Raw genomic sequence first — 26,005 nt, 5'->3', positions numbered from 1 at the left:
CTGATGATAGGGGAAGAAATACTCATCATCCCCTCTGTTGAGAATTGGTAAGAAAGCCATGGACACAACTATGGATATGTCTCGGCTGAGGCCTTGTTGCAGGAGAGCAGCTCCTGCTAAGTAGTAGCTAGGCCTTGCTCTTAAGCAGATTTTGCTGAGCAGCAGTGTTTGCTTTTAAGAGACTTTTGCAAAAGCAATGCAGCTAGCATAATTTGCAGAGTTATCGATAAGTAATATGTATGCCCATTGTTCAATCAAGGCCTTAATTTCCAGGGAAGCAAGTAGCAAGCGAGGTATAACCTTGGGATGGATACTATATAGCAATAAGTATAAGGGAAGTAGGAGCAGCAGAATAGCACGTATGCTTTTTGGCTAGAAATTCAGTAGGCGTGATTATCTCACACTTGCAATAACCAACAATAAGAGAAGGCGTACATAGTAACAACCAATAAGATTGCACTAATATGACTAATGTTGATTTATATTATTTTGGGCTATAAAACTGTCTGATGCTCTCAATAAAGTTAGATTATGCGTTATCAATCACATTGATTGGCTGGTTGATCCCCTCGCTATTCCTCCACGAGCGGCTCCGCACCCCCGCACCTCTCTACCTGTGTTACCACTATACTATTATTTCATGTCCCCTTTCATTTGGGTTTTGCCCCCTCTCCTATTTAAATGGCCATGTCTAAGGACATCTCTTCATTAGACCAGGCAGTTCAATGGCGTTCCCATTGCTCCCAGATTTCCTTCTCCATTTGTTCTCTGGTCATTCCACACTAGTCAACACATAATTTTGTTTAATTCTATTATAGAAACACCCTTTCTAATGTCTTTGTCTAAAATTGTACTCATATAGAAATGCCTTGGGCATGGCTGATATAGTAATTATATCAGGACAGACATGACTAACACCACCATCAGTCCTTTATTAAGTACTTTTCATTACTTCTTTCAGCCAACTCTGACCATTTTCTCATTTGGAGTTCCACACAGCACTGACTTCTCTCTCTAAATTTCCTTCTGCATGACAGGCTAACTCCAACCTATCCCCTACTCAGACACCTAAGCCTGAGTGTCCCTCACACAGCATCTTACCTTGTCTGTCCCTTACACAACAACATGCCCTTTCCTCCTCACAGAACAGCCAGCAGACTCCATCCCAAACTGCAGCAGACTCTGGGTCTCAAGCTCTAACTGCATCTGCAACTTAGCCTTAACTAGCTAGCCCACATTTTTAGAATATCCATCCTCATTTGGCAGGCAAGGCTGTTTTCATTTCCCAGCAATCAGTACAGCTGAAATTCATTGGGAAAAATTGCCTTCTGTACTATCCCTACAAGCAATCTTCCCACAGGTGGACACATCAGGTACTGCTTTGACATTGCACAGAGCTGAGGGGAAAATGGTAATGTTTATGGAATTATATCATTGCTACATTTTTTATGTTTGCCATGAAGAGAGACCTATCTATGCTTCTGAGTCTCACCAGTTCCTGACCCCAAAAGACACAAATCTGATGAGTTGTAGTTCCCAATGCAGTGGTGGTACTTACACCTCCCACCATACCCACAGCAGAGCTCCCTTGTTCCAGAAAGTGCCTGGCAATGCAAGGATGAAGGAAACAGCACAGGCTGTGGGGATCAGGGGCAGGGCACAGCCAGGGATTTGGGGTGGTTGTGAGCCCAGGGCAGGAGCCAGCCCTTGGCCTTGGTGAACCTCATCCCATTGTCCTGGGCCCATGGCTCCAGCCTGTGCAGATCCCTCTGCAGAGCTTCCTGCCCTGCAGCACAGCCACACTCCCAGCCAGCCTGGGCTCAAGTGGCATCTGACTGAGGGTGCCCTCAATAGCCTTGTCCAGATCAGCAAGAAAGATATTGAACTGCCCTGGCACCAATCCTGAGCCCTGGATGTGGCTCCAGTGCCCAGCACTCCTTGGGACTGGCCATCCAGCCAGATTTCTACCCAGGGAACAGATGCAGTAGAGCGTGTTGGATCAAGTTATTATGAGCCCACAATATTGGCATTAGTGCAGCTGAAGCTGTGCACAAGAGAGCTCTTCAGCCACTTTCTCTCTTTCCCTTCCTCTGGGCATGGAGGGACCTTTTGACTTCAGTGTGTGACTTGTGTGTGCAAAGAGCAAATCTGGGCAGAATCTGGGCAGGGAGGGTTTGGGGCATCATGGGATCTGTGCTGGGCACAGAATGTGTTTTCCATTGCTCTGAGACTGTCTGCTGTGGAAAGTAGGTGTAATATCCAGCAGAGGAATGACTTCAGTTTTTATGGAGCTGTTCCTTCCCTTGGTTCTGATTGTTGACAATAAATGAACATCCCTCTGTGTCTCAGGCAGCTCCTTCTGCAAGCAAAGCAGGTGGGAGTTGGTGCTAAGGAGCTGAGAGTTGCAGGCACGGCCTGGAGTGGAGAAAGCTCAGATTTGTACAAGGCTGCTCTGAGTTCCAGGGGTTGGATGAGGGAAATGGTGGGGTGGGGGTAGGTACAAAGCATGATTCATTGTCAGTCATAAAGGATCTTGATTTTCATATCTGTTCAGACTCCATTAGGAGGTGCTTGGGATCAATATCAGCTGCAGATTTCTGATATCAGTCTATAAACAGGAAAGGAATTAAAGGGAGAAAGATATTTTCTCCTTCTGTCTTTAAATGAAATATGTTTTGAATGGAGTGAAAGCTCAGACAAGTCCTGCCTTATGCTCAGGTTTCTGCAGTAGCTCTGTTTCAGGCAACCTGCACCCTAAATTGCTTTTGCTCACAAGTTCTTTAGAATTGCAGAAAAGGCCTACTACAAAATGAATTTTTCATCAAATGGACTCAAGATTAAAAGATAAGAGACTATAAAAGGACTGCTTACTGCACAGGTTAAACCAAGTAGTACAGGTAGATACAAACACAGTGCACAATAAGGTTACCTATATTACAGCTAGTGAAGAAATAGCAGAAAATAGGAGTCAACGTAACCACCAAATTGATGAGGGAGTACACATGGAGCCCTTTCATTCAGCTTCCAAAAAAGGAACCACAAAGATGCATCCAGACTTGGGAGAGAAGCCCTGCCCGTTTGCAGGGACTATGCAGAAGACTTCTGATTTGTGAAAGTTTTGTGTGGCTTTTATGGTTTGTAAAGTAAGTGAAGTGTAAGTCACTCAGAAATTCAAGGCTTATCTCCCTTCAGCTGCTCTCAAGGCAAGATGTTCATGGTTAGCTGGGAATTCCACCTGCCTGGCACCAGAGAGAACTCAGAACAGGACAGATATCGGGCCTGGGTTATCTCAGCAATTCCTGAGAGGGGGAAGATGCCCTGAGTGATAACCCAGCTGATGGACAGAAGAGATGAGCTCTGCTGTGCCACAGGGGATGTCCTGCTGCAGGAACCTCATGGAACCTAGGGTGCATTGTGACATTGTGATGCCTCCTAGAACCAAGAAGACCATGGTGACACCAATGAACCTCATGGAACCAAGGCTGCATTGTGACAATTTGAAACTACAGAAACCATTGCTGAGTACAAAACCTCATGGAACCAAATCTCCACTGTGACAGTCCAGAACCTCATGGAGCCAAGGGGCCTTTGTGACACTGCAAGGCCTCAGTGTTGCGGAGACCTGGTTCAAGCCTGGCACTACGGTCCTAACCACAGGCCACTCGATCCATATGCTCCAGGACACCAAATTAGTGGACAGCAAAATGGAGTTTATTGAAGGGTCACAAGGGTTTTTATAGCTTGGGCAGTCAGTGTCATTTCCTTCTGTTCATGTCCAGCTGGGTGCAGCCAGGCACGGAGCAAAGGTCTGACTGTTATGGGGGAAGGGGTCCTAAGTGACCATACAGCTCGATTTCTTCTGCATGCATATCCCTAACTCTCCATATTTCCCCCACACCTCATGATTAGTAAATAGCATATAAAATTATAAAATGTAGACATTCTAAAATTCCATGGGTTAGTAAAATCAGTATAAAATTGTAAATGTGTTAGTAGCAGGCATGCCTTAAAGTAATTGTCGGCGTTCGACGAAAGTAATGTTAACCGTTTCTAATGGTTTTTAACAAATAGCACTAATTTGTTTAATATGCAAGGCCCAAATATTAGTGTTAGTAAGATTATAGTGAGTGGGTCTATTAGGGTAGAAATTAGGGTGGTGAGCCATGGGGACTGGTTGAACCATGACTCGAACCAGCCCTGTTGAGTTTCTCTGTCCATTTGTCTTAGGTTTAGTTGGTGTCTCAGTTCTGCCATGGAGACTCTAATGACTCTGGTGTGGTCCACATAAAAGCAGCATTCCTCTTTCAAGGCAGCACACAGGACTCCTTTCTGCATGAGCAGGAGGTCCAGTCCTCGCCTGTTTTGGAGGATGACCTCTGAGAGTGAGGAAAGGGATTTTTCTAGGAAAGAAATGGATTTCTCCATTCTCTGCAAGTCCTCGTCGACAGTCATCTGCAGTTGGGCCAGTCCTTGATGTTGTGTTTCCAGGGCTGAGACGCCTGTGGCAGCACCAGTAGATCCTAAACCGAAGAGCATTGTGATGGTGATGCTCGTTATCACGTCTCGCTTGTGGAGCCCGTCAGGTTTCTCTAGCAAGTGGTACACTTCTTCTTCCTGGCGATACAAGACTCTGGGCACAATTAAAATGTGGACACAAATGTCAGTAGAATGATTGAATTTGTCAAGGTGTACACAAGGACTTATCCTGGATCGTAGACAGACCCTCATTCCCGATGCTGTTCGGATCACCCACTGGAACTTCCCCCCATTAAGTTTGACAAATTTCTGGCAGATGTTGCCCGTCTGCTTTGCCAAGGTTGCATTGCCAAAGCATTTGCCTTGGCCTGTAACCTGGCTTAGGGTAATGCCTCTCCAGGGGGTGTCCCATCTGCATTGGCATGGATTGTTTGACTTTGAAAAGATGAATGGGAAATCGAGGGAAACACCTTGGTAAAAAAGGGGTAGTGCATTATTGCATAACCAGCATGATTCTGTGAGGTTCGGGTTGGATTTGTTTAATGATAAAAAGGTAGCATTTAAGACGCTTAAGAATGGATTGGAGAGGATTGGTTTGCTTAAGAGATCGGATGGGGAGGAGGTAGATTTTAACATCTGTGTTTTGTGGCTAGGGCTACAGTTAGCTACGATCTCCTTCCTGGGTCTACTCATTGCAAGAACCGGATTGGGTCTGACTGATTGGAATATTGGAGGTGGGAATCTGATAATTTGTATGTTTACCCAGATGCGGCGAGAAAGATGAACAAATGCTATCCACGCATTGCTCGGGGCCCAGCTATCATGGGTCGACTGCAGGATTGTCATGATATAGTCTGTGCAAGTGTGCTGTTTTCTGCCTTGGTGCAAGGTCACGTACTCATCCATATCAAATTTTGGTTTGAGACAGTCGTGGGGAGTATGTTTTATTTGCAGGAACTTATCAGGCTGTTGCAGTTTCCAACTATTGCTTGTCACAATAGTTCCACACCCCCAATATCCACAATATCCTTACCCTGGGTAATTAAAGCAACTTTTTCCTGGGTTGGAAGCATGTACCAAGGCGATGTTTCATTTTGAGACGAATGCTTGGACCGTCTTTGAGGTAAAGTTTGTGCTGTTTTCTGTTTTGATTTGTTTTGGAACTCCAAGCCATGCCATGGCTGTCAGCCAATGTTGGATGGTCACTTTGAAATCGGTCTTGGGATTCTGTGTGGCCACGATCATACTGCTGTATATATCCACGGTATCTGCAAGCCATGACTGGGGTCTTAACAGCTGGCATTGTGTAAAGTCTGCCTGCCATATTTCTGAGGCTTTGAGGCCCCTGGGATTCTCGCTGCATGACCACAGTGGTGATTTCTGACAGAGAGGGTACGTGGCGACGACGTGCTTTCTGTCGCGGTAGAAATACCGCACCTCTTTGCAAGTGCTTTTGCTCTGATGTGAAGAGATTCGTTCAAGTGACGGGCTTCTTTCAGCATCCATACATCTTTTGCAGCAGTGTCAGCCTTGTCATAGCCAATCTGGTAGAATCCTTGGATAGGGCCATGGCTGTTGACGTGGATGACAGATATTGTGCCTTTCCGAGAATAGAGTGCTTCTTCTAGCATTGTTGCCACCATGGACACTGACACACCTTGTCCGGATATGGTTAGGCAGAGCTTGGCTACAAATATGGAGTCAGTCATAATGTTAGGGTATTCTTCTGGGAACAGTCTGCACGCTAGCACTACAGCAACTTCTTCAAGTTGTTGGACTGAAAGCATGGGGTCGGTTGTCTTGACACACTGCCATTGTTCTCCTGACAGCCATACTGCCCCTGCAGTAGAGGTCAGCGACGATGCGTCTGTGAAGATGGTTGGTCCTGCCTGCAGTCGGTCGATTATCTTTGGTGAGAGGTCGATGTCGACAACCATGAGCAGCTGAGTCCAAGAGTGTTTTGCCACGTAGCGAATCTCTCCTCCGAAGCCTGCAAGGGCCATGGCTAGGTATTCAGATACTGTTGTTGTCTGAGCAGAGAGCTGTTTGCAAAAGGGCAATTATATCTCTGCCGGTTCGATGCCCAGATGTCATAGGGCGAGTTTCCTGCATTTCATGATGAGGCTGCTGAGGCACTCGACTCCCATCACGGTTTCCCCAAGACCACCCATTGTATCGGTTGGGCTTTGTCAGGGGGTCCTTGGGCTAAGGCTCCCACTCCCCCCTTTTTTGTAAAGTGGACATACAGATCGACTGGTGTACTTTTATTCCATCTGGTGAGCATGCTCACTGACATCTTGTGTTCGATAAAGTTGAGCAAGCTTATCACTTCTGGTGTCAGGGTTTTCTGCTCCCATGGGTTCTTTCCTTTCAAGAGGTCATTTAGAGGGTCCATGACCTCGGGAGGAATCAGGACAATGTTGCGGAGCCACTGTAAGGACCAGACCAGCTGCTGCACGTCATGGAGCATCTTGATATCTTGTTGGATTTTCATCAGGGGAGGGGTTACGTAGAAGCTTGTGATTCCCACTCCTAGGAAGGTCACACACGGTCCCTTTTTAATTATTGCACTCACTATTTCGAAGCCATTTGTCTTTAAGGTCTTGGAGATGGTTGATACCAGCTGGGCTACTTGGCTTGTTGATGGTGTGGCGACCAGGATATCGTCCCTCTACTGCATGATGATCACATTCAGATTGTTCTGCTGGACTGGTGCTAGCGCTCGGTCTACTGTGATCTGGCAGATGGTAGAGGAGTTGATAATTCCTTGGGAAACACTAATATTAGAAAATCAGGATTTTAGTGACCTTGCTGAATACAATTAAAAAATCAGAAGGGAGTAGTTATCTGAAACTTAAATAATTTATTGTCTGTCATTTCATGTTTGCTCAGCTGTGCTTACATGGGAAAAGACAAAACTAGAGAGCAGAACCACAAGAACATAGACAATGCAACCAGAAACCCGATCTTTGGAAAACTGGACTATCCCCAGAAATCATTTGTATTGTCAGTGATAGAAAAGGTCAAGAGTTTAGGGTGAGGAAGACAAGCCTTACTTCCTCCTTTTAAGACCCCTCCCCATGAAAACAACCCCAGAATTAATTTAAGAAGTCAATCACGCATGCTTAATAGCTATTCAAGCTAATTCTCATAGGAAGCGGGGGATGGGAGGGGCTGTTATTATGAATATATATTAGTTTGATACCTCTGCTAATAAATAGATTTTGTAATCACCTGTGATTTTGCAGTGCGTATTAGAGGATTACCTCAGCTGCTGCCCAGCGCTGAATAAACATACACTTTCTTGCTTTAAACTGTTAGAGTCTTTTGTCCGTCACAGTTGAGTATCAGTATTAGACCACAACTCATATTTCGATAATTGCCTTGGAGTAACATTTTCCAGTGAAAGCGTAGGTTGAGCTGCTGGCTGTTTGGAAAGACGATGGAAAAGACAAACCACTCCTTGTCATCTTTGTGAAGAGAAATAGAAAAGAAGCAGTCTTTGTTGCGAGCACCGCGCAGGGTTGTCTTCTCGGTATCATAGAGTTTATGGGCAGCAAAGTTTGTACTGGGCCCATTGGCTGGATTCTCTTGTTGACTTTCTGCAGGTTGTGCAGGAGACGAAAGCCTTCACTGGACCATTTAAATATTACGGAGATTGGGGTGTTCCATGGGCTCATGGAGGGTTCTATATGGTTTTTGTGTAACTCACGGCCAATTAGCTCAAGGAGAGCAGTCATTCAAGGCTTGGACAAGGGCCACTGCGTGACCCACACCAGATCGACTGATTTCCAAGTTAGTTTGATAGGCAATGGTGGTTATGCGACAGTGGCCCTTAGAATAAATTTGTCACCCAAACGTCCAGCATGGCTAGGGCATCTCTCCCCAACAAGGGTGGGCAATCCGACATAACATTTATCATAAGGGTGATAGTTGTTCCTGGTCCTTTCTCGGTACAGAGTGTTATTGCTATCGGTTGGGTGCTTTTGCAGGCTCGGGACATCTCTCAAACTCCACCCACCATGAGGCTTCTTCTAGTTTCTATGGTAGAGGTCAGTGTATGTCTGGGATGACGGTGATGTCTGATCCTGTGTCCACCCAAAAGGAAAGGCAGAGGGCTGAATCTTTGGAGCTGTTGTGGAGACGACACTCTGCCCACACGATCAGTGGGTGCTTACCCATCTTCACAACATAGATGGGTCTTGTTGCTTTGCTTTCATGGCAAAAGCCACCCAGAGGCCTCGTCCCCAGGGAGCTGTTCTTGGAATTCCTGAGGTGCAGATAGGTTTGATTGAGCTATAAGTTGGGCAATGAAATTGGTCATTTCTTGTGCGGGTAATGGGTGTGGAAGCCCCATGCCCCATTGAGGGCTGCTGTAGCTAGGCCTTTGCATGTTCCAGGAGGGAGGGGGCTGGGTGCAGCCCGGCTGCCCCTTCCCCTTCCCGTTTCCCTGAGGCTTGGATCTGCGTTCCTTAGCTAAATGCCCCTTCTTTCCACATGCCTAGCACGGTCCCCTAAGCTTCCCCTAGCGTTGCGGAGCAGCTGCTGGTGGGCGTCCTGACTGGGGGCAGTTTACTGCTACGTGGCCTGCCTGGCCACACTTGAAACATGCCATCACACTGGTTATTAAAATGTGAACTGCTGCTTGGATAGGAGTTAGGTGTTCTTCTTTTGCAACGTCTGATCATGGTTGCGATATTAGACCCAGGTGGCAGTGATCTTAAAATGTCCTTGGTGGCTGAACTGCATTGCTGGCATAGGCAGTCTGCTAGCACTGGACCTTTTGCCTCTGAAGGTAATGCAGAGGAATCTAATGCTGCCCAAAAATGGCCCACAAAGTGAGTGAAGCTCTCACTCTCACTCTGCTTTATAGTGGACCATGGCGATGGTTTGGCTATTACTTTAGAAGCAGCACGGATGGCTTCTCGGGCAGCACGGGTATTGTCATGACCTCATGGGCCCGCAGGCCTTTTGTCTGTGCATATGGGGTGATCATTTTAGGGTCTGTGCCCATTTGTCTCTGTATGCTGGAGTCGTGCAGTGGATGGTCTGCCCCTGTTACTAAGGCTAGCTGCTTTACACAATTGTCCTCCCATTCTTGTTTAAAAACGGTCATCCCCGCCCCATCAAAAATTAGTCTACAAGCCTGTTTGATATCAAAGGGGATCATATCATCGCCTCCAAAAACGCTATCAATGAGTGTGGAAACCATGGCAGAAATAATTCCTCTTTCTGTGATCGCTTTGACAATTGCCTGCATGTCCTTCAGGTCTACCGGCAAGTAGGTTCTTTGATTTCCGCCTGCCCCCCCAACTAGGACTGGGAACACAAGAGTGGCTGATGGAGCTGACTCTGCGCAAGCTATTTTTATTTTGCGCCAATCTGTAAGCAGAGTTCGATCTTTCTCTGATATCCCTTTGACCCACGCAGAAGAGTTGCAGCTAGTGATTTTATATGCCGCTGCTCCCTTTTTGTTACAACCTAAATCAGTGTCAGAGTCATCCTCTGACCACCTTCCCAGCCACCCGTCCCAGCTTGAGTCAGAGTTTGAGCTGGAAGTAGACTGGCTGGATGCTTTCAGGCTGCTGAGCCTTTTCCTTGGGCTCCGCCCTTGCCCCTTCTTCCGGGGGTCAGGTCATTCCCTCCCCCTGGGCTCCCCCCGCCTCCTGTTGGGAGAGGTTCTTTCCCTATAAGGACCTGATATAAAATGAGCTCTTTGATTGGTCTTAAGCTCCTTCTCGGGGCCCCCCCCCTCCTCCCTTCTCGCCCGTGATTGCGCTGTTCATCGAGCCTTCTGCATATCCGCCCCCTGCACCACTGGTCCACCCCCCATCACACGCTCCAGCGCCATTTTCAAACGCATATGGCGTGGGTGCCTTTTTATCAACCGCTTTGGATTCTGAGATTATAACTGTGTTCCACACCTCCTCTGCTAGCCCCTGCCAAAATGTCTGCGTGCGCTCCCCCCCCTCCGATGGTGGTGAGTCCTGTCCCGGGGGTTGTGGAGGGGGTTCCAGGGTCCGCGCGTCTGCGCTCCTGAGTGGTTCAAAATCCTCCGTGGTTTGCATGGCTGCCCTGATCCCCAGCTGGGTTTCCTCGGCCAGAGCCCTCATGCATTTATCCTATGTCTCCGGATGGAGAATTTCTATGGGGCTTTCTATAGCCCCTATCTTTATCAGTCTCGGCACTGTGAAAATAAAATCCCTAAGTTTACACTCTATGCCCCACTGTGCATGGATCTCACTTACGACCTTTGCGACAGCTTCCATGCCCCTCTCTGGTCCAGGGACGTCTCCTCACGCTGCACTAGACTATCTGTTCAGCCGCCGGGTCCTTGTCCAGGTGATCCCCGAACCCTGGGCAATCTCCCGGGATTCGGCACCACTTGTTGCAGCGACCTGGTTCTGGATTAAGCCCGGCATGGCGGCGCTAACCCCAGGGCCACTCGGTGCATATGCTCCAGACACCAATTTGGTGGACAGCAAAATGGCGTTTGTTGAAGGATCACAGGGGTTTTATATATTGTGCTGTTAGTGTAATTTCCTTCTACTCATGTCCGGCTGGGTGAGGCCACACAGGGAGCAAAGGTCTCACTGCGAGGGGGGAAGGGGTCCTAACTGACTGTACAGCTCGAATTCTTCCGCATGCATATCCCTTACTCTCCACAGCAGCTGAGTGATTTCAGTTTGGATTTCTGTTAAGGAGGAAGATTTCTAAGTGCATCTCATTACTTTTTTTCTTTAATCAAGGGAGTATTTTTTTCACCTTTTCAATTCAGAGAGAACATGATAGAGGCATTCCCCAGGTGATCTTGATGCTGAATGTCTTCTTAGGAGTTCAGGAGTTAGGCACACAGAAGGATGAGCCCCTTGTTGGATGACCCTATTTGGATAACCTGCTCCTCATTCCCAGCCTCAACATGTCTGATATCCCCCACCTGGCACTGACATGCCTGTGCCCTGCATCAGAACCTTGTCCCCTGAGCTCTGCAGCTGGGTGTCCCAGCCCATTGTACCATGTCCCATTCAGCTCTTCTCAGGTCTCTGCCTGCACACAGGCCCAGGGGATGTTTTCCTCTTTGTGAGGAAAGAATGGAAAAGCCTGAGCAGGATTCCTAAACAACGAACCCTACTGAGGAACCACATGCTCAGCACAGGCTGGCTGGAATGATGTCACCTTTCTACAAGGCACAGTGTGACCAGAAATGATCTTTGTAAGCAGCATTCTCTGAGTCTTTCAGCTGAATCCCCTGCTCCTGCCCTTTCCCTGTATCTCTGTTGATGATGGAAGCTGCTGGTGCCATTCTCACCTTTAACTCCCCTTTGGAACGCAGACAGATGTTCCCAGGTGTGTTAAGCAGGATTTGCTCAATGGTTCTACTAAACTTTTGAATTCCTCATGGAACACAGGTGCCATTTTGACACTGAGGAAACAAGGAATCACTTGTGACACTCAGGTCCCATGGAACCAAGGGGCCATTGTGACACAGCAGGGCCACGTGGAACCAGTGGTCCATTGTGACACTGTGGATACAAGAGGACCATGGCAACACCACCAGAACCTCATGGACCCAAGGAGTCCATGGTGCCCCAATGGGGCTGCATGGAGCCAATGGTCCATTGTTACCCTGCCCATCCAAGGAGTCCATTTTGACACCATGGGAGCTCATCTAATGAGGTAGGCCATGGTGACACTGCAGAACCTCATGATATCCAACATCCATTGTGATCCAGCAGGACATCATTGGAACCAAGGAACTGCTGCTGACAATACAGAAACTCACGGAACCAGGGTCTGCTGTAGCACTGCAGAAACAGCACAGCTGTTGGACCTTGTTTCCTGGCCCTTGGGAAGTGAATGTGGTAAGTTGGGTCGGCACTGGGGTGTGGGCAGTAGATTTGGTCAGTGGATGTGGTCAGTGGGTGCAGTCAGTGGGCGCAGTCAATGAGTTTGGTCAGTGGATGTGGTCAGTGGATGTAGTCTGAGAGGGTGTGGTAATTTGGTGTGGCCAGTGGGTCTGCTCAGTTGTGTGTGGTCATTTAGAGTATGGTCACTTGGGTGTCAGTCAGTTTATTCAACTAGGTGGTCAGTGAATTGTGGTCAGAAGCAGTGGGAAGTGGGTGTGTTCAGTGGGTGTGGCCATTTTGAGTGGTCACTGGGTTTGGTCAGTGAGGTGTGATCAGTGAGGGGGTGTGGTCAGTGAGGGTGGTCAGTGGTGGTATAGTCACATGTGGTGTGGTCGGTGGGTGCGGGCAGTGGATGTGGTCATTTGGGTGGTCAATGGGTGTGATCTGTGGGGTGTGGGCAAAGGTGTCCTGGCAAAGGTTGTGGTCAATGGTTGTGGGCAATGGATGCTGACAGTGATGTGTAATCTGTGGGTGTGGTCAGTGAATGTGGTCAGTTGGTTAGTTGGGTGGGAGATGGTCACTTAGGTGGTCAGGCGTTTGGTCGTTTGTGTGGTCAGTGGGAGGTGTTAGTGGGTGGGGTCATTTGCTTGTGGTCATTGGGGTTGTCAATTGGGTGTGATCACTGGGGATTGTCATTGAGGTGGTCATTGGTGTGTATGAGGGGTGTGGTCATTGGGTGTGGTCAGTGGGTCTTCAATCAGTTTGGGGGTCATTGGAATGTGGTTGCAGGTGTGGCCAGTGGATGGGGTCCATGGAAGTTGTCAGTGGGTATGGCCAGTGGATGTGATCGGTGTGTGTAAATGATACCATAGCCCCCAAGAAAGGCCCCTGGGAGTTAGTCTCCTAAGACAAAGAAACCTCTCAGAGTGATGCCCTTCCCCCCTCCTTATCAAAACCTCTGTTATCTATTAGGATTCCTACTGATTTTTTTAGTTTTTAAGTGATTGGGTTTTTTCTTACTTAGAATTTTAAAGTAATTGGATAGTTTTTTAACTTGTAGTTTTATTGGTTAGAAACTCAATCCCTTAGAAAGATATAAAAACCCTTTGTTATACTATGTAATCAGATTTTGCTAGTGGAAACCCATTGGAGAAATAAACTACCTTTGGAACCTCTGCAGTGAAGTCCTTAACCCTTCTTGGCTAGCTTTGTAGCTGTACTCCATAGAGGACTTTTCGAATCTATCCAGACACTTAGCAGTCTGATTCTAGATACTCCCTGCTAGTTCTACAGTTACAGAGGAGAACAGGGTTATATATAGAAAAACTAGGAATCACTGGGATCATAGTGGGAGTGCTGGAACCATGGCAATGGCCTGGGCTGGGTGATGTGGTGCCTCAGGATGTGTAGGGAGCACTGTGACCCTGTGGGGCCTGATGGAACCAAGGGGATCACTGTGACACTGTGGGGCCTCATGGAATCATGGAGACCACTGTGACATTGCTGGAACTCACGAAACCAAGGGGACTATACTGACACTGTGGAATCCATGGAATGTTGGGATCCTTGTGACACTGTGAGGTCCCATCAAACCAAGGGGCCATTGTGACACAATGGGCCTCATGGAACCGTGGAGACCATTGTGACACTTTGGGGTGTCATGGAACCAAGGGGCCATTGTGACACTGTGGGCACCATAGAGCAAAGGAGACCATTGTGAGCCTTCAGGGCCTCTGGAACCAAGAGGCCCCTGTGACACAGAGGGGTCTGATTGAACCAAGCAGAAGATTCTGACACTGGTGACCCATGAAACCAAAAGATGAAGAACAGGTTTGGTTGGTTTGATCTCCCAGGAGCCACCTGATTGATCTAGCCGACTTTGGCATGTTGAGGTCATCATCTCATTTGCTACTGAAACACTGGTGCTGGCTACATTCCATGCTATGGAAAACAATTGTCCTTCTTGGCGAGGCACTCAAGGCCACAATTGGATTCCACCTCTTACGTTGCCTGTTGTGGCAGACTGGAGGAGATTGTTGGCTCAAAATATTTCATGTGTGGGGGAGGAAGGGGCAGGTGCAGCCTTGCCCTGCTCTGTAACCCCAGCACTGCACTGCCCTGTAACCCCAATGCCCCCAGAGCTTCTATCCCAGACCAGCAGTGTCTGCCAGTCCCTGGCACACCAAAAGCAATGCTCCACACAGAACCGTGGAGCCCCAGCCCAGCTCCTGAGTGACCAAATGATTGAAAGTCCAAGATGAGGAATGGGCCCAGGATGACCAAGGAGAATTTAAGGCTGACCACAAGGCAAGCATACATCTTGACCATACCTCCTCTTGGAATTTTTATGCTATCAGAACACCACTGGAATCCAGGAGTTGGTACCTGTGTGTGTTTCTCTGTATTTCATTTGTCTTTCTATCTGCGTCTTCTATTACTCCTGTTTATGTTTGTTCCAAATTTTGAGTAACTTGGGAGGGGGGATTTCTAGACAGGGCCATCAGCTGCTGAGTTCCTGCCTCCTTCTCCCTCCCCCCAGAGTGGCTAGACCGGCTTGTGGTGTAGCTCAAATGCTGCCCCTGATGAGTTTTTCCAGAAATCATCAGGGAAGGGGGATGGGCAGCCATCAGCCCTTGGGTGCAGCCTCTGAGTTCTAGCCTGGCTGCCAAGATCCTGCTCCCCTCCCTGAGCAGCTCCTGCCCTTCTGGCCTGGGCTCCTGCTCTCCTGGCCCAGACCCCCAGCACAGTTACCAAAAACATTTCCATTGTAAAATAACCCTGGGCTGCAGCCCAGCAGACATCACTTGACCATCTGCAGGCCTGGGCAAAATATGAACTCTTTCACTGCCCAGAATGTGACTTGCAGACACTTTGTTCTCTCTCCTGATTGAAAGAACAGGACCAAGATGAAGATAGGCACAGAAACAGCATGAAAACACCAAGGTCTAAAAAAAGGAAGAGTAAGATCTCAGATGATGGAAGGAGGTGAGTTGTGGACTGAAATTTCTCTGTTTTTAAGCTGTGGAGAAGAGATTCTTGTCTCTCTATAACTCATAGAAAATGCATTATGGGCTGGATGAAATGTTTTATCTGTAGACATGAGCAGAGGCATTTTTGCTAAAGAAAGCAGATGTTGAAATTGCTGTGATCCCATGAGAAATTTGAACTGAGAGGAGAGAGATGAAGATCCCTGTTGTCCCCCAGGGAAGAGAAGAAGAAAGAACTGTGTTTTCAAAGATTAAGATAGCTTTTGTTTGAGCAATTATAATCTTTAAAGTGTGTGCCCCATAAGCTGATATGATCCTCACAATTAGATTTGAGATAACTGTAAGTCAAAGAAGGGATTTCTACACAGTGATCCGATTTACATTCTCCTGAATGTCTGATTCATTGTGACAGAGAGGCCAGGAGAAAACTGTTTTCTTGTGCAGAAATCTCCATAGATTGAAGAGCAGTTCTCCTCTCCCAAGTAAATTAATGAATAGCTGTTTTTAGAGATGGTAAATTGACCGATCTGTTTCTGTACATGATCAGGGTGAAAGAAAAGAAGTTGTGGAGGGAAGAGTAGTGTTCTGAAAATTCTATTCGGAGGTGGTTTTTCTCGTAATTTCTTTGTACCCTTTAAAGTTTGAGCCTGTTTTGCCTTCCTCCTAATCCTATATCTCAGCAGTAAATGAGTAAAAAATTCTAGTGGATACAGTGGCAATTTTATCAAGGCTTAATCCATGGCAAACTTAAAATTGAACTCTTCTTTCTGGATCTCTTCAGTTTGGGAATTCAGTGACAAAGGCTCATAAACATTTCTTCAAAACACCCAAACAAGAAATGCCCCCAGGAATAATTTAAGTTTTCAATTCTTCTGTGGTTAATTAGACAGATTTCAGAAGTGTATTCAAAGTGAATATACTGCATATTATGTCCAAAGCATTGTAGAGAGAAATGTTTTGTCCTGTTTTCTTTTTGTATTTATAGATCGATACCAGCAATGCCCAATTCATATTGATCCCCTGCACTTTCTAATGCAGTCTGAGTAAATATGAAAATCAAGACCCTTCACAGCTGACAATCAATAACACTTAGTCTCCACACTCTCCCTAACATTTCCCTCATTTAATCCGTGGAACTCCAATGGATCAGGAATGGTGTTGCCAGCAGGGCCAAGGCAGTGATTGTACCCCTGTACTCGACACTGGTTGGGCAGCACCTTGAGAGCTGTGTCCAGTTCTGGGCCCCCAATTTGGAAAGATATGGAGGGACTGGAGCGTGTCCAGAGAAGGGCAACAAAGCTGGTGAAGGATCTGGAACACAAGTCCTGTAAGGAGCAGCTGAGGGAGCTGGGGTTATTGGTCCTGAAGAAGAGGAGGCTCAGGTGAGACTTCATCACTCTCTACAACTCTTTTACAGGAGGATGCTGCCAGTGGGTTTAGGGATCTTCTGTCAGGGAAAACTGAAAGGACAAAAGAGTCATAAATGCACCAGGGGAATTTTAGGGTGGACATTAAGAAATATTCTTGAATAAAATGGTGATTGGGCTTTGGAATGAGCTACCCAGGGAGGTGGGTGAGTCATTGTCCCTGGAAGTGTTTCAGCATAGACTGGATGTGTCACTTAGTGCCATAGTTTGAGAGACAACGTGGTGTTAGGTCAAAGGAAGGACTTGATGCTCTCAAACATCTTTTTTAGCCTGGATGATTCTGTGATGATTGTTGCACTGCAGGGCCCTGGGGAAGTAAGGGGCCATTGTGACACTGCAGAACTAAGGCGAGCCTTGTGACAGCCTGGAGCCCTATGGAACCAAGGGGCCATTTATCCACTGCAAGGACTCTTGGAACTAAGGGAACGTCTGTGACACTGTGGTGCCCCGTGGAATCAAGGGTCCCTGGTGACACTGCAGGATCTTGTGGAACCAGGGCTCCATTGTGACACTGCAGCACCAAGGAATTCATGGTGGCACTCGGAGGCCTCATGGAACCAAGAGGCCACTGTGACACTTCAGGGCCTTGTGGAACCATGAAGACGATTGTGACGGAGCAGAACCTCATGCCATGATGGGGCCATGGTGACACTGCAGGCCCCATAGAACCAAGGGGCCAATGCTGCTCCTCAGGGACTCCTGGAATGAAGGAAACATGTTTGACACTGTGGTGTCCCTTGGGACCAAAAGGCCATTGTGACACTGTGGAACCAAGGACAACATTGCTGCACTGTAAGACCTCATGGAACCAAGGATCCATTGTGACATTGTGGAGCCTAAGGGTCTAAGGGACAGTGGCACCAAAGGCTCCTATAGAAACAAAAGAACATTGTGACACTGTAGGGCCTTGAGGGACCAAGGAGCCATTGTTAAACTGCAGGGCCCAGGGATACAAGGGATTTTGTGACATCAAGGGGTCCCATGGGACCAAACGGACATTGTGACATTGCGAGGCCGAATCATGGAGAGTGTTGTGACACACTAGGGCCTCCTGGATCCATTGTGACATCAAGCTGGCTGGGAATGTGGGTAGCTGGAGGGTCGGAGGGCTCTGCAAAGGGACCTGGACAGGCTGGATATAGGGCCCAAATCCAACAAGGTGAGGTTTAACAAGACCAAGTGCTGAGTCCTGCAGCTACAAGCTGGGGACAGGGTGGCTGAAGAGCAACCAGGCAGAAAGGGAGCTGGGGACACTGATGGACAGCAGGCTGGACATGAGCCAGCAGTGTGCCCTGGTTTCCAAGAAGGCCAATGGTTCCTGGCCTGGATCAGGAATGGTGTGGCCAGCAGGACCATGGCAGTGATTCTTCCCATGTGCTCAGCACTGGTTGGGCAGCATCTCACATTCTGTGTCCAGTTCTGGGCCCCCAGTTTAGGATGGACATGGAGGGGCTAAAGCATATCCACAGAAGGGCAACAAGACTGGTGAGGGGTCTGGAATATAAGACCTGTGAGGAAAGGCTGAGGGAGCTGATATTGTTTTCCCTGGAGAAATGAAGTCTCAGGGAGACAAGGTAGTATCAGGGCACAGGTTTGACTTGATGATCTCCAAGGTCATTTCCAGCCTGGCTCATTCAGTGATTCTCTGAAAGCACCCCTGGAGCAGTTGCAGGATGAGCCCTGGGCCTCCTCTTCAGAAGGTCCAGTAGCCCAGGACCCTCAGCTTCTCCACACAGGCCCCAAAGCCCATCCTGTGAGTCCTGCAGAGCCTCCCCAGCCCCTCCTCACTGCTCAGAACAGGGAGCCCCATACCCAGACACACCAGCCCAGATGTGTCCCCCAGACCTGTGGTGCCTGTGGCAAGGGAGCAGCACGAGGCACTGCAGGACCCTACAGACAATTCCTGAAGCAATTCTAGGATCATCCTGTTCCCCAGAGGACATTCCCATGGTGCCAGCTAAGGAACTGAAATGGGGAGTGGAGCCAGAAAGGAAAGGGCAAACAGGGATGGCCTGTTTGTAGGGGAGGGGACAGGGATGGCAAGAGGAAGAAGTCCGGGTCAGGAAAGAAGAAAGAAATCAAAGGTGAAGCAAAGTGTTATAAATGAATTTTCAATTTCTCCAATTAAATTTAGCAGCAATTTATTAATAAGAGCAGCAATTTTATTTAAATGAATGCAATCAAAGTGTATTAAATACATATATTTGAGTATATATAAAATTTGTCAGTGAGTAATTTAGTATAATTGAGGTTCAAATAAAGCATAAGCAAAACCAACTGGGGGATTCACTGACCATGGGTATGGGTAGGGCCCTTCCTCCTACATTGAATCAGTCAAGCTAAAAATCTCAGTTATGCATTGTTTGCTAATACATATTAATATAGAATCTTCTGGAAGGCTCCTCCTAGATTCAGCTCCTAAGGTCTTCATTACTATGTTGTATTGTGCATGTTTCACCTGTAGTTGGGAGTCTCTCTTCTGTTCAGGGATCTTGTTTCTGATGAAGGCTCAGGGTCTTCATCAGTGTTCACTGTTTGACCTTGCAGGTAGCACAAGCGCACTATATAACTAAGCATATGTTCCCATATCCAAGTGTCCAATGCCTGGAATCATCCTAATTTGGCCCAATTCAAGGTCAAAAATTTTATTTCTAGTGCTCTTCTTAGACCTACATCCTTACTATCCTTTACTCCCACCTTGGATCTGAAGCATCTGTTTTGTCCCTTTTTTTTCTTTTTGCTTTATAACAATTAAGTACAATTTTCCTATTGATATTAAGCAACAATTTTGTTAATTAGCATGAATCATATTTATAACAAAAGGAAATGCACAGGGAAGCCTGGTGGTGGCTACCAGGCAGCCCAGGCTCTGAGCAACAATGTCTGCAGTGGGACAGGAAACTCACAGCTCATGGGAACAAACTTTCTGGCTGACTTCAGAGGCCACAACAAATCTGAGTGGTTTCCCTGGTGTCCCCCAGCCCTTGCTGGCCCCAGGGGCTGATGGCATTTGTGCTCAATCAGCTCCATCTCCCCACAGCAGCCCCATCGGGGTCGCTGTTAACTTGGAGAGAAACAAAATGAGAAACAGCACAAACACTGGCATTTCTTTGTGGACAATATTAAAAATCTAAAACAAAGCAAAGCAATGAAAAAGCCAACCACCAAATGCTAAAAGCGCTTTTGAAAGCGATTTTTATTACAAGTCACTTGCAGGAACTGTCCAGCAGTTTAGTGGTCCTGAAAGCATCCAGTCATCTCTGTCCACAGTGCTGCCTTGAGCTCCTTGTTCCTCAGGCTGTAGATGAGAGGGTTCAGAGTTGGAGGAACCACTGAGTACAGAACTGACAGGGACAGATCCAGGGATGGGGAGGAGATGGAGGGGGGCTTCAAATAGGCAAAAAATGAGGTGCTGAGGAACAGAGAGACCACAGTCAGGTGAGGGAGGCAGGTGGAAAAGGCTTTGTGCCGTCCCTGCTCAGAGGGGATCCTCAACACAGTCCTGAAGATTTGCACATAGGAAAAAACAATGAACACAAAGCATCCAGAAGTTAAACAGACACTAACAGCAATAAGCCCAAGTTCCCTGAGGTTGGAGTGTGAGCAGGAGAGCTTGAGGATGTGTGGCACTTCACAGAAGAACTGGCCCAGGCCATTGCCATGGCACAGGGGCAGGGAAAATGTATTGGCCGTGTGCAGCAGAGCATTGAGAAAGGCACTGGCCCAGGCAGCTGCTGCCATGTGGGCACAAGCTCTGCTGCCCAGGAGGGTCCCATAGTGCAGGGGTTTGCAGATGGACACGTAGCGGTCATAGCACATGATGGTCAGGAGACCAATTTCTGCTGAAAAGAAAAAAAAAAATAGAAAGACCTGTGCAGCACATCCTGAGTAGGAGATGTTCCTAGTGTCCCAGAGGGAATTGTGCATGGCTTTGGGGACAGTGGTGCAGATATAGCCCAGGTCAGTGAGTGCCAGGTTGAGCAGGAAAAAGAACATGGGAGTGTGCAGGTGGTGGTCGCAGGCTACGGCGCTGATGATGAGACCGTTGGCCAGGAGGGCAGCCAGGGAGATGCCCAGGAAGAGGCAGAAGTGCAGGAGCTGCAACTGCCGTGTGTCTGCCAATGCCAGCAGGAGGAAATGGCTGATGGAGCTACTGTTGGACATTTCTTCGCACTGGCTATGGAGTCCTACTGAAGGAGGACACAGTGAAAAATCAGGCAAAACTTTGCTGAGAAATGTCCAAGCCCGTTCTCCCAGCCCATCATCTGTTTTTCTGAAGATGCCCTTCATGTCTGGTGCTGCTTTGCCGGCCCAGGAGGACACTGAGGGCCCTGAGCCCCAGGGCTGAGCGTTGTGCTGGTGGCGAGAGGACACCTGAGCTGGGCTGCTCAGGGCAGTGTCTGCCCTGCAGGGCAGGGCCGGCAGGTGCCACATCTGCCCTGCAGCAGGGCTTCCCTCAGCACTGCCTCCCTCCCTCCCTGCCCATGGCTCTGCTGCTGGAGCTGTCCCAGCCTCAGCTCTTCCTGTGGCACCAGGCTCCTTCCCTGCCAGAACTGCCAGAGCCCAGCCCAGCCCCTAGGCCAGCTCTGCCCTGCAGCTGCTCTGGGGTGCAGGGATTAAAGAACAGCTCCCCCAGGCCTGGACACCATGGAAATGTGATGCTGGGTGGATCTGGAGGCTGGGGAGGTGGAGGCATCTCCTGAGGGTCCCAGGAAATTTCAGTGTGATGGTTTAAGAGCCACAGCCCCTACTCTGCCCAGCACAGTTGAGTTGCCACACTTCCCTGGCTGAGCCAGTGAAAAGTGGGAAGACAGGAAAGAAGAGACTCAAGCAGGAAAACCCTGCTTTGAATGAGCTCATGAGAAGTTCCCTCAGAAATGACCTGGGCATGAGCTGGACCTGAGAGCAGCCCTGGCCCACACAGAACTCTGCACAGCAGCAAGCTCTGCCCCAGCAGGAGTAACTCCTTGCACCCACAGCTCCCCTCCATCATCCATAGGGAGCTGCCAGGCAGGCTGAGAGCTGCCCCTGGCAGGTGGCACATGCCCTGACCTGGCCAAGAGCCCTGAGGGCTGCAGGATCTGCTCTGCAGGACAGCCCTGGCTGCAGCCCTGGCTGCAGCCCCAGATTCAGCCCCTGCAGCCACCCCTTGCAGCAGGAGCCATCCTGCCCTGTTCCTCTGACAGTGCCCAGGGCAGCCCTGCTCTGTAGCACATCCTCCCCCAAAGCAGAAATGGCAGCAGAGCCATCCTTACAGTCATATCAGTCCTGTCACGGGTCAGCTTTAGGAGATTTCTGCAGCCAGAGAATTACTGTGTCAGAAGCTGTGAAGATTTCGCTATGAATAAGTGTAGAAATTTCCTTCCAGCTGCTTTAAGCCTTTCTCTACTCCTCCCAGGTACTTGCAGGCAGTGCCCTCAGCCCTGCTGGGCTGGAAGAGGAGCTGCTTCTCAGTAGAAATGTCTTTTTGAAGATCTTCTTGATTGAGCTTGGGAGCTGCCTCCGTGCAGGAGCCCAGCTCAGCTCAGCAGCACAGATACAGCATAAGGACTTTAATGACCCACTCAGGGCATTGGTGTTCTCTGCATCAGACTCTGTCCCTGAGAGAGTGTTCACAAACTTCTTAATAACTTAAACTGAAACACCAAAGCTCCTAGAAGTTTTAATGGATCCCCACTGAGGGACAAGACTGAGAAAATGTCCCCAGGTTCCAGTTAGAGCAGAGCACTGGTGGAAGTGATTACAGGTGGAGAAAAACATAGGAAAGGTGTCTCTGATGCTGAGCAAACCTGGAGGTTTCAGGATGCAAAGGGCCAAGGACTGAGCCCCAGACCCTGGCAAGGCACATCCTGTCCCTCCCTCATTGCTCAGAGCTCTTCCCGGGCCACTGGGCTCTGGGCATGTGCAATGCCAAGGGCAGGACCATGGAGCGGCCCTTGCCAGGCTGCTGAGCAGGGACAAGGATTCAATGAGGCCCCAGCACAGCAAAGCTCACTTGTCCCCTGCTGGCCTCAGGCCCAGGGCCAGCAGCCATGGCCCAAGTGCTGCAGCAGTTGTCTCTGGCAGGGTCTTTCAGCTGCTGCCCATCCCTGTGCCCTATGCAGCCCAGGCTGTACTGCAGTGTCCATGCCCTGTGCCTCTGTCCCTGCAGGCTGTCATCATTCCCCAGCTGCCCCACCTTACTGGCCTCTTCCTTTGCTGACAGCTCTGCATCCTGCCTGCCTCTGCCCGGCCACACAAAGCCTTGGGCTGACCCAGGCTTCTTCTGGGGGATGTGTTTCACCACAGCCCTGTCTTGGTTCAGAAATTCCTTTCTCTTTGTTTCCAGTCTGATGTTTCCCATCTGCACTTGGCATTATTTCTTTCTTTCTCTGGTTGTTCTCTACTATATCAAAGGGATCCACCATCTCTGAAACCACTCTTCATACCGTCTCAGGGTTCTTCTTTTCTGCTGTTCTCAGTGTCCACTCCACTGAGCACAGAGATCCTTTGTTTCTGTGTAGTGGTCGTGTGCTTGAGGCCATGGGCAGCTGGAACAGGAGAACAGTTCTTTTCTCTAGGAAGGAAACCACAGAACACTGGGGTCTTGAAGACAGATGAGAGGCACTCACAAGAGGCCAAGATCAGATCTGTCTGTCTTTCCAACTTTCTTCTGAAAGCAACCCTTGGACGTTTGTGGAGTTTTGGCAGTCGAATTGCATTTTAACCATGACTGCTTCAACCAGAATGCAGGTTCTTCTCCATAGGAAACAAAAGGGTGAACTCCCAGGTTTTAAAGACTGAGTAGAGGCAACCCCATAGACACCAAGGCCAGCCAGACCTGCAATCAGGCAGGAATCCTTGGACAGACAAAATTTTGGTGCCCAAATCCCAATTAAGTCTAAGGGCATCTGGACGAGAAGAACATTGGAACAAAAATGTGGTGCCCCAGTTTTACAAAGGCAGATGAGATAGACATCCTACTGTCACAGGGTTGTAGAGAGCGATGAAGTCTCCCCTGAGCCTCCACTTCTCCAGGATAAACAATTCCAGCTGTTTTATATGATGCTCACAGGACTTTTGTTCCAGACCCCTCACCAGCCTTGGTGCCCTTCTCGGGACACATTGCAGCCCCTCCTTGTCCTTTTTAGATGGGAGGCTCAGAACTGGACATAGCACTTGAGGTTCTGCCCAACCAGTGCTGAGCACAGGGGAACAATCACTGTCCTGGTTCTGCTGGCCACACCATTCCCGGTCCAGACCAGGAGCCATTGGCCTTCTTGGCCATCTGGGCACACTGCTGGCTCATGTCCAGCCTGCTGTCCATCAGTGCCCCCAGGTCCCTTTCTGTCTGGGCACTCTCCAGCCACCCTGTCCTCAGCCTGTAGCACTGCAGGGGTTGTTGTTTCCAAAGTGCAGGACCTGGTCCTTGGTCTTGTTTAACCTCACCTTGTTGGATTTGGGCCCTGGATACAGCTTGTCCAGGTCCCTCTGCAGAGCCTCCTACCCTTCAGTAGATCAACACTCCCAGCCAACTTTGTGTCACCATGATTCCATAAGGACCTAGAATGTCACAATGATCTCCATGATTCAATGAGGCTTCCCAGTGTCACAATGTCTCTTTGGTTCTTTGGGAGCCCTTGAAGTCACAAAGTGCTTGGAACCTTGGGCCCTGCAGCATCACAATGGCTTCTTGGTCCCTCAAGGCCCTGCAGTGTCACAATGGATCCTTGGTTCCACAAGGTCTTGCAGTGCAGCAATGCTCTCCTTGGTTCCACAGTGTCACAATGGCCTCTTGGACCCAAGGGGCACCATGGTATCGAATATGTTTTCTTCATTCCATGGGTCCCTGAGGAGCAGCACTTGGTTTCATGGGCCCCTGCAGTGCCACCATGGCCCTCATCATTACACGAGGTCCTGCAGTGGCACAATTCTCTCCATGGTCCCACAAGGCCCTGCAATATCACAGTGGCCTCTGTGGTTCCACGAGGACCCACACTGTCACAATGGACTCCTTGCTTCCATGTAGCCCCACAGTGTCACAGTGCCCCCTTGGCCCTATGGTGCCATGTCGTACACAGTGTCACTCTGGTTCTCTCAGTTCCATGACGTTCCATAGTGTCATAATGGTCCCTTGCTTTCCTAGGGTCCTGCAGTGTCACAATCATCACAGAATCACCCAGGCTGGAAAAGACCTTTGAGAACTTTAAGTCCAACCTGCAAGAGGCCCAGCCAGCGAGACCTGCTCCATCTTCCCTTGGTTCCACAGTACCCCACAGTGTCACAATATTCTCCTTGCATCCATGAGTCCCTGAAGTGTCACAATACTCTCCTTGTTACAATATTCTCCTTGTCACAATGCTTTTCTTGCTTCTGCAGTGGCACCATGGACCCTGGACTCCATGCGGCCATGCTGTTTCACAATAGTTCCTTGGCTCTACAGCCCCACGATTTGATCACTGACCCATGGTTCCATGGGACTCTTGAGTTTCACAAGGGTCCCCCGATCCCATGAGGCGCCAGAATGCCACAATGATCACTTTGGTTCCATGAGGTTCCATGGTGTCTCCATGGTGTCCTTGGGTCTCCTTCTGTCCTTGTCATAACTGACCCATGGTTCCATGAGGTTCCCCAGTGTCACCATGGTCGCTGTCAGAGGCTGGATGAGATCAATGTCCCAGACACCTGAGGATGAACTGTCAGTCAGATACACAGTGGGCTGGTGCTGACCCAGGCTCTGATTGCCTGAGCAATCACAAGTCCCACCTGGGAGACCCACGAAGATCCAGGGGTTTTAAACATGGAGCAGGCACTGAGCCCATGGACCGCACCCTGCCTTCCGCTGGGGTCTGTGTCTCACCCACACTGGAACCTGAGGAGATGGTAGCCATGTCTGTGTCTTTCTATAGAGCTTCTCTCTTTCTGTCTCTCTCTCTCTTCCCTCTCCTTATAATACTCTCTATATGGAACAGTTCCAGGTACAAAAGCAACTGATGTGTTTAAAGGCTTCTAGGTTAAATGAGGTAGGATAATGAAGTTCCTGCTATGGTAAGTGTTTTATGTTGAATTGGATATGGTATTCAGTCCTTTTCAAGAGTTCTTTGACTTTATATACTTTTCCAGGAAAGTTTTTGTGCTGTTGTGATGTCTTGAGAATATCTGGCTGGGGTTTCTCCTGTGCACCAAGCTCGAGTGAAGGAACCTTTGGTCACCCCCAGAAGTTCAGTGTTCTGGGATGTTACAGACCTGCAGGCTCACAATGGCCTCTTGTTTCCATGGGGCCCTGCAG

The 26,005-nt window shown here is 48.8% G+C and overlaps 1 protein-coding gene across 1 annotated transcript in view; it reads right to left on the bottom strand.

Annotated features, from left to right (window-relative positions):
* LOC306815160 (olfactory receptor 14J1-like) overlaps window positions 1-20,901 on the bottom strand; it is a gene marked incomplete at both ends in the record, with an annotated part of 28,356 nt that extends 7,455 nt beyond the window's left edge. Inside the window, one exon of the mRNA XM_079331790.1 lies at window positions 20,608-20,901. Within this exon, the coding sequence (XP_079187916.1) occupies window positions 20,608-20,901 (294 nt within the window). The remainder of the gene's footprint in view (window positions 1-20,607) is intronic.
* Window positions 20,902-26,005: the final 5,104 nt, after the last annotated feature.

This window comes from Erithacus rubecula, assembly GCF_903797595.1.
Source record: "Erithacus rubecula genome assembly, contig: scaffold_104_arrow_ctg1, whole genome shotgun sequence".
NCBI lineage: Eukaryota > Metazoa > Chordata > Aves > Passeriformes > Muscicapidae > Erithacus > Erithacus rubecula.
This window is presented reverse-complemented; position numbering and strand designations above follow the sequence as displayed.